Source organism: Nicotiana sylvestris, chromosome 3, assembly GCF_000393655.2.
Source record: "Nicotiana sylvestris chromosome 3, ASM39365v2, whole genome shotgun sequence".
Lineage (NCBI taxonomy): Eukaryota > Viridiplantae > Streptophyta > Magnoliopsida > Solanales > Solanaceae > Nicotiana > Nicotiana sylvestris.
In genome coordinates, this window is record NC_091059.1 from 117,600,901 (window position 1) to 117,610,408 (window position 9,508).

Here is a 9,508-nt window from a genome sequence, read left to right on the forward strand (position 1 = left end):
TGGGAGAAGGTTCTCAGGGAAGAAGACGAAATAGGAGGAGGGGAGATGACGTCGGATAGGGGAAGAAGACGAGAGGGGAAGGGGCATCTGGACAATATAAAGCAATGTGGGAAGAGATTTTTGTGTGGAGTTGTGGGGGGGGGGAGTCGACATAGATTGGGGAAGGGGTATGGGCCGGGGAAGAAGACAAGAGAGGGAAGGGTTATTTTTCCCTTTTTATTTTTTCGTTAATTATTTGTTAATTGGTGTAAAAAGGAAAAAACTTAAAAGTTAGACACTTGGATTCTTTATAAAACTTGTGACATGAAAGTTTTATCATTCACGCGCTTGTTTTATGTGTGTAACATGTTGGTGACACATAGCTAAAGTAGTATGTAATTGGCACACATTTGAAAGGTTTGGTGTGTAAAATTAAACATGTGGTCAACAGGTGTGTAACTAGGGGTGTGCATTCGAATCAGTTTATCGATAAATCGAATCGATTATTTGTTATCGGTTTATCGATTTATCGATTTCGATTTTGAAATTTTCCTTATCGAGTTATCTATTTCGATTTTGTCCTCTTCAGTTATCGGTTTATCGATAAATCGATAAGATATACTAAAAAATGCAGTTCATAGACGACCTTTTCTGGAAACACTAATATTTGGGTCGATGATTCCATCATGCTATTGCTGGATTGTCTTGAGCCCATTCGATACCAACTTCCAGTATGCAACATTGGCTTCCTAATAAGCCCTTCGTTAGAGCTAGCTGAATCATCTCTAAAACTCGTTCGCGCAATGTCTTTCCCTTTTGGTGGCAATAATGCCTTTCGAAGCAACCCCTCCTTAGAGCTTACGGAATCTTCTCGAAAACTCATTTTGCAAATGTCTTCCCTTTTTTCTTTGCAATATTGTGGCTGAAGCATCAAGTAGTGAAGAGGATGACATGACTGAGTCTAGGAATGAATGCTACAAAGACGGACAAGGTTGACCCATGTATGTAAATTCGAGTGGCAACACACGAAGGAAGTTGACCCGTGTTGAATGCCCAGAAAACAGAACACTTCTAAAACAGTTACACTAATTTTCTTGAATTTAAATAAGTATTTATCAAGAGTGTAAAGACATTTTGCACCATTAATGTAGTTTAATTTCCTGAGCCGAAGGTCTATTGGAAACAACCTATCTAGATGTATAGCGATATACTTTCCGTGGAATCCCACAAATTTTCTTATTGGTGTAATCGATAACCGAATCGATAAGCCCCAAAAATCAATAAATCAAAATAAAAAAAATCGAAATCTTATTGAAACGATAACGATAAGCATATGTACAAATCGACAATCGATAAGGGTCAAAATCGAATCGATAAATCGAATGCACGCCCCTATGTGTAATAGGGATTTGGGTGCAAGGTGGATGAGTAAACTATATGTTTTGTCATTTTTAATACTTAATAAAATTACAATACCTTTTCACCATGATTAAAGTTGTCGTACATTTATCCCTTTCCCTTTAAGGTGATAAGTATAACCTTAACAAGAGGTGGGCATCACAGCCAAATGTCAAGCACAATTGATCTAATACTATGAGTAAAGGTAAAGTACAATAGTAGTAGGTGATCAAAACTATTCAGCTATCAACAAAAGTACTCGTACAATCGAAGTATGGATTCTACATTTCGTAGTGTGGTAGAGGGAAAACACTAGAGAGAAGAGAATCATTGTGTTTAAAGCTTTATTCTTTATCAATGAATGAATACACTTTAGAAACATTAATGATACAAAGTAGAAAATGCCCATCATTTAAAAGTTTACAAAAGTCAAAATGGTGTAAAAATAGCTGGAATTTAATTGATGATGCCCATCGTTTCATGTCACCCATATCCTTACTATATTTTGTACATTTTCTAGACTTTGAATTACAACCTCGGTACAATGAAAATTTCCCACTTGAAAGTAACAATATTAAATGTAAAACAGTCCCCAGTACTGTGCATGGCAGGCGTATCAAGATAAATACTTGGGGTACTTAGCAGATTTAATGAATCCCAATGTACTATCTCTAAAAAGGCCACACTTGTTCACATATAATACGATTTTCTTCTTTTTCTTTTGAAGGTTCCTCTCTCTTCTTTTTGTTTTCTCTATATCCGTAGTGTTCGAACCAACCGCGCACCTTAACTAATTTCACAGAATACCTGCTACTTTCCACTAGTATAGGTATTCTTTCCGTTTCAATTTAAATGATGTATTTTGACTCGAAACAAAATTTTAAAAAAAAAATACTTTTAAAACTTGTGGTCTTTAAAACTTAAGGGGTATTGTGAGGCCATGATATTTATATGGTTATAAAGCTTCTCATTAATGGTAAAATTGGTTAAATAAAAAGTTAAAATCGAATTATTTTCAATTTTAGAAATGTGTCATTCTTTTTGAAATGGACTAGTAAGGTAAGTGTGTCATCTAATTTGAAACGGAGGAGTATATAACTTTGTCCATCAATTATTGGACAGACGAAGATAAATTATCTATTGTTTTTGCTTTCGCAAGAATTTGAACCCAAGATCTCATGATTCTCGACCCATTGAACTTTATCTTTTTGTTTTCTTCCTTCTTTGCTTTGCCTTCACGAAGAGAGTAATGGATAATAGATTCAAAATCTTACACAATTAAAGTAAGTACTTGAATAATGGACCATTATAGATGTTGTTTATATACTTGTGACCACATTAAAAATGATTGACATTAATCATCATTAATCAAGTTAATATCAGAGGCACCTGATGATTTAAAAAATATTTTGCAGGATTTTCCAATTAAAGATGTGGTCCACTGGTCCTCTCCTAGCATGATCCAATGTCACAATGTGCTTTCATTTACTAGTTCAAAGTGGAAAAAAGGGAAAGAAACTAGAATTACAAAGAATAAAAAAGAAAGAGCAAATAAGTTTAAAGGAATAATGTGGAGAAGTGAGAAATCAAAAACAAACTTTCTTGGATCCTGCGTGAAACATTGTCACTATACTACTGCCCAAATTCTATTATCAAAATTTTTGGTTGGCTAAAGATAAAGGAAACAAGGAATGATGTAAAAGTGGTGGGGAAAAAATTAAAAAAGAAAAAGAGGAATGAAATCTAAGAAAACCAAAAGTATTAAGAGAGCAGAAAAAGGTGGAAAAATACTGAGGAAAGAGAGACATACAAAGAAAGTTAAAGCAAAAGAAAACAAATGAATTGTGTGAGTAGAAGTATGGGAGTTACAAACACAAGTCGAAGCAGAAACTAAAGATCAACAAGAAGAAGGAATAGTACAAATATTTATTTAACTAATTTGGATTGTGGTGGGATGAATATAGTACCTCTATCATTAACAGAGGTCTCAAGTTCGAGTTTTGGATATAAAAAAAATCATGCTAGGAAGAGCTTTCCACAAAATGGACCTTACGCAACACGAATTCGAATATACAGTTCGGTTCTAATGCGCGTACCGGATACCGGATAGTAAATCAAAAATATTTATTTATATTTTTGGACTTCTTTTTAAATTTTCTTTTCTCTCTCTTCACACCAAACAAAACCCACTGATGGCAAACTAAATCATGATGAAAAACTCTCTGTTTCTAGCACTCCAAAAAAGCAATTTCTAACAATCAAAACCTTCCCTTCCCTTAAATTTACCTCTCTTTTCACACCCCATTTCTCAACCATTTCCTATTCCACCATAACCATGAAACACTCCTTTTCTCTCTTTCTCACTACAATTTTCTTCTTTCTAACAAGAATTTCACTTGTTTTCTCCATTAGTAGTTCAAATCTTCCTCTACAACTCATTTCTCTTTTGTCTTTAAAATCTTCTTTTCATGACCCTCACAACAATTTCCATGACTGGGATCCTACACTTGCTTTTTCAAGACCAAGTTCACATATTTGGTGTTCTTGGTCTGGCATCAAATGTGACAAAAAAACTAGCCAAATCACATCACTTGATCTCTCAAGGCGAAATCTTTCTGGTACAATTCCAACAGATATCAGAAACTTAGTACACCTTCACCACCTTAATTTAAGTGGAAATTCCTTTTATGGTCCTCTCCAAACAGTCCTTTTCGAATTTCCTTTTCTTAAAACTCTTGACATTAGTCATAACTCTTTTAATTCCACGTTCCCACCTGGCATTTCAAGACTCAAGTCTTTAACACACTTAAATGCTTATAGTAATGATTTCATAGGCCCTTTGCCTATAGAAATTGTTCAGCTTCCTAATCTTGAGTACCTTAACCTTGGCGGAAGTTATTTCGGGGGTGTAATTCCAAAAACTTATGGTAATTTTTCAAAGCTGAAGTTTTTACACTTGGCTGGAAATGTATTAACAGGTCCAATTTTACCTGAGTTGGGTTTCTTGAAACAGCTTCAACATATAGAGATTGGTTACAACAATTTCAGTGGTGGTATCCCTGTTGAATTTTCCTCTTTGTCAAATTTGAACTATCTTGATATTTCCCAAGCCAATATTTCTGGTTTTCTACCTTTTGGGTTAGGCAATTTGACAAAGCTTGAAACTTTGCTTCTTTTCAAGAACCATTTGTTTGGTATAATCCCGCTGTCTTTCGCCAACCTGAAATTGTTGAAATCGTTGGATTTATCCGACAATTATCTCACAGGAACAATTCCTGAAGGGATTTCAGGATTTAAGGAGCTGACTCTTTTAAATTTGATGAACAATAATTTAACAGGTGAAATTCCACAAGGAATTGGTGAGCTTCCTAATCTTCAAATGTTGGCTTTGTGGAATAATTCATTCACTGGAATTTTACCACAGAAGTTGGGTTCAAATACTAAGCTACAAAAACTTGATGTCTCTTCAAATCAATTATCAGGTCCAATTCCACCAAATCTTTGTCTCAGTAACAACTTAGTTAAACTGATCCTGTTTTCAAATCAGTTTATTGGTGAGCTACCTTCTTCCTTAGCCAAATGTACCGTGTTAACGCGGTTCAGAATTCAAAATAACAAGCTCAACGGCTCAATACCTTTGGGTTTCGGTTTTTTGCCCAATTTAACGTTTTTGGATATGAGCAAAAACAATTTCTCTGGTCCAATTCCGAAAGATTTTGGGAATGCTGTGAAATTGGAGTATTTGAACATATCAGAGAATTCATTCAACAGTGAGTTGCCTGATAATATCTGGAGTTCTACAAGCTTGCAGATATTTTCGGCAAGTTACAGTGGCCTAATCGGGAAAATTCCCAATTTCAAAGGGTGTCGAAGTTTGTATAAAGTTGAACTTGAAGGAAATAATCTAACAGGTAGCATTCCTTGGGATATTGAGCATTGTGAGAAGCTCATTTGCTTGAATTTTCGACGAAATTCGCTTACTGGAATCATTCCCTGGGAAATATCTGCAATTCCTTCTATAACGGAAGTTGATTTGTCTCATAATTTTCTCACTGGAACCATTCCTTCGAATTTTGCCAATTCCAGTACTTTGGAAAATTTCAATGTGTCCTATAATCAGCTCACTGGTCCGGTGCCTTGTTCGGGCTCCATATTCTCAAGCCTACATTCGTCGTCCTTCGTTGGAAACGAAGGCCTTTGTGGTACTGTTATTCAAAAACCTTGCGGGACCAATGGGCTCGCTGCTGGAGCCCTGGAAGTCAAGCCGCAGCCTAAAAAGACAGCTGGCGCGATAGTCTGGATAATGGCTGCGGCTTTTGGTATTGGGTTGTTTGTCCTTATAGCCGGGAGCCGATGTTTTCACGCCAATTACAGTAGGCGATTTTCAGGCGAAAGAGAAGTTGGGCCGTGGAAGTTAACGGCGTTTCAGAGGTTGAACTTCACGGCGGATGATGTGTTGGAGTGTTTGACAATGACGGACAAGATCCTCGGAATGGGTTCAACTGGGACAGTGTACAAAGCCGAAATGCCAGGTGGCGAGATCATAGCGGTGAAAAAGCTATGGGGAAAACACAAGGAGACAATCAGGAAAAGGCAAGGCGTTTTAGCTGAGGTCGATGTTTTAGGCAACGTAAGACATAGAAACATCGTGAGATTGCTAGGTTGTTGCAGCAACAACGAGTGTACGATGTTGTTGTATGAGTACATGCCTAATGGTAGCCTCGACGATTTGTTGCATGGTAAGAATAAGGACGCTAATTTGGTAGCTGACTGGCTCACTAGGTACAAAATCGCGCTCGGGGTGGCTCAGGGGATTTGTTATCTTCATCATGATTGTGATCCGGTCATTGTTCATCGCGATCTTAAGCCTAGTAATATTCTTTTGGATGGTGAAATGGAGGCTAGAGTTGCTGATTTTGGTGTTGCTAAATTGATTCAGTGTGATGAATCTATGTCGGTAATCGCTGGATCTTATGGCTACATTGCACCTGGTAAGTTCTAGAATTAAACTTTTTATCTTGTTATTTAATTAAATTTTTAATTTTAATTGATGGAATTTTTGTTTATTTTCTGTTTTGAGTGCTTATCCAAAAAATATTTGTCAGATCCGTTTTGTTCGTTTTGTAGGGTGACGAAAAAGGGGTCACTTGCGTGCTAAGCGTGGTGTCATGTCATTAACATGATGCATTTTGAGTAAAAGCATGATATATCTTGTTGTTTTTTGTCCACTTCCGTCGTTAATTCATTTTTGAATTTGAGCGCCACAATCTGATATCTCTAGATTGAACTTTTTTATTAGGATAATAGTCTTGTCTAGCCACAAGCGGATCTAGCCTGTGCAATTGAACTTATACTTTGGACGTGATGCTACAAATAGTAAATATAAACCCATAATTTTAGAAATACAATTGTTTTGATGGTAAAAATCTTAAAAGCTAAACTCAAAATTCTGAACTTGTCTATGTGTCTAGCTTAGTTTAGTAAGAATAGTGATCTAAAATTTTAAGTAAAGGATTATCAAGTATTTCTTTACTTCATTGTGAAGATTAACATAAATATATTTGAAAATTAAATTCAAGGGAAAAATTTATAAGCTAAATTTTAAGTGGAGGAATAAGGGCGGCGGAACCACCGTCTGTTTCTTATCTCTTTTTGCAGTTTTAGCAACGACTTTGTTGTGCTTCAGAAGTACTGCGCGTGAATTGCTCCCTTCCCCTTTACGTTTAACCTTTTGCTTTTTGTTATTCTTTGGACCCACCAAGATTTTGTCAAGCTAGTCATAGAAAATTGTATTTAATCCCTTTGATTTATTGCTACTAGTACTACATTCCTTGACTTTAAATATTCTAAAGTCAAAACATATTTTGCACTAGCAGACAAAGTGTTATGATAACAAAACTATATAATTCTTATCTATTCATTATTATAGAATTGACATCATAGTTATTACTATTATTAATCATGCTTATGTGTTTAATGATGCAGAATACGCGTATACGTTGCAAGTTGATGAGAAGAGTGACATCTACAGTTATGGTGTGGTTTTAATGGAAATTTTATCAGGGAAAAGATCAGTGGAACCAGAATTTGGTGATGGAAATAGTATTGTAGATTGGTTTAGGTCCAAGATTAAGACTAAAAATGGGATACACGACGTGTTGGATAAAAATGTTGGCGCTTCGTGTCTATCGGTGAGGGAGGAAATGATGTTGTTGTTGAGGGTGGCATTGCTCTGCACGAGCCGGAATCCGGCGGACAGGCCATCGATGAGGGACGTTGTATCTATGTTGCAAGAGGCCAAGCCTAAGAGGAAGTTGCCTGGAGCTGTGGGTACTGGTGATAACAATGCAATTGGTGCTATTCCTTTGGCTCAAAAAGCCAATGTGGAGTGTTAATATAATTGGAGATTTGGGCTTGTTTTTCTTCTCTTTGATTTGATTTTTCAACTTAGTTTTCTCTTTAAATAGTGGGGGGATTGGTATAGGAGAAGTTAGTACTTAATATTTTTCTTTCTTAAATTTTTGCTAATGGAAATTCCCCAGTGTTTTCTTTCCATTGTTCTTTGACATTAGATTGAGGCTATGACATGGGTATCTTTGCTAACAATTCTTTGGATGAGTTCTCCCCTTGGGAACCTTTACTCTCTATCTCTCATTTTTTCTTGAAACTAAAGCGTTAACCCTTAAAAAAAATTAATTTAAATAGCCGGACATCTAATAGCGTAAATTAAAAGTGGCACGTGAATGTATAATAAATAAATTATGTATCATGTGTATAACTGTTTGTGTATAATCTATGTATATACCTGTTAGGAAAAGTAACAATTGATCTAGTTGGCTATTCGTATAAAGATCCCAAAAAAGAGGGAGAAATTCAAAAATAGTCAGATTTACAATTGGTCGTTCAAAAATAGCTCAGTTTCAAAAGTAATCGAAATTTAGCCATTTTTCATGTAAAGATAAATCTGAGCGAAAACACTGTTCAAAACCCGGAAAATACGCCACTATATTATATTGGAGTTCCAGCATAAGTATAATTGAACTCCAGCATATTATACTGGAGTTCCAGGATAAGTATGCTGGAACTCCAGCATAATATGACGGAGTTTCAGCATAAGTACACTAGAACTCTAGCATAATATCCAGCAAGTATAATTGTCCAGTATAATATACTGGAGTTTGGAGCAACGGTGCTCCAGTCTCCAGTATATTATACTGGAGTCAGCAAAGTATATCGGTCCAGCATAATATGCTCGAGTTCATACACAGGTGCACCGAACGCCAGTATATTATGCTGGACCGGTCTCTGTTGCAGCAAAATAGTGGTTATTTTTCATTGACTTCGTAAACGCTGGCTATTTTTGAAGGACCAGTCCGAAAACTGGCCATACCGTGCTATTTAAGAAAATTTAGTAATTACTTGATCTTAAAATTCTGGCTTACATATAGGCTAAAAGATGAAGATTTTCAAGAATGGGCTACTCCTCTTCTCAACTCTTTTGGCAAATGGAATAAAATGGACCCTTGCTTATCTTTTCCACATAGAACTGGGTTTCTAGATTAACCTGAGAATTTAAACATTACTAGTTTCATTCATCATCTTGCTTATGACTAAACTATTTGTATGCTTGATTTCTTTGGAAGTAAGACCCCTTTCCCGGATCTCATAGAAAAATAACGAAACCCTATGGTTTTTCCCCAAATATCAAAGCTTGTAATTTAGTTATTTATTTACTCAACTCGTCCCTCTACCCTCTATTAGGTAAGATTTGAAGCGTTATCTCAATGTCTTTTTCCTTCTACCAATAGATGTTTTTTGGTACGACTTAAATAGGAGTGTAATTTTCACACTGTCAGTATAGAATTAGCACCATCCGATTAATCTCGGTGAGAATTTTCAACTTTACGTATCCAGTTTAGCTTTCAACCATGATACGAACGCGAAAGCAAAATAATAAGAACACAAATAAAATGATAAAAAGATAGAGATTTAGTAGAGAACCAAGGAAATTGAAAGAACATTTGAAATAAACAAATACCCAATCAATTTAAGACTTAATTGACCCAAAACTATAGGAACAACCCTCGAGGGGAAGCAGTCCCCTTGCAAGTTCACCTTAAACAAGTAATCA

The 9,508-nt window shown here is 35.9% G+C and overlaps 1 protein-coding gene across 1 annotated transcript; it reads left to right on the plus strand.

Moving 5' to 3' along the window:
• Positions 1 to 3,692: 3,692 nt before the first annotated feature.
• Positions 3,693 to 7,983, plus strand: LOC104219860 (leucine-rich repeat receptor-like protein kinase TDR). Its single transcript, XM_009770608.2, has 2 exons — positions 3,693 to 6,368; positions 7,363 to 7,983. The coding sequence occupies exons 1-2, from the start codon at positions 3,713 to 3,715 to the stop codon at positions 7,770 to 7,772; spliced, it is 3,066 nt and encodes a 1,021-aa protein (XP_009768910.1). The 5' UTR covers positions 3,693 to 3,712; the 3' UTR covers positions 7,773 to 7,983.
• Positions 7,984 to 9,508: the final 1,525 nt, after the last annotated feature.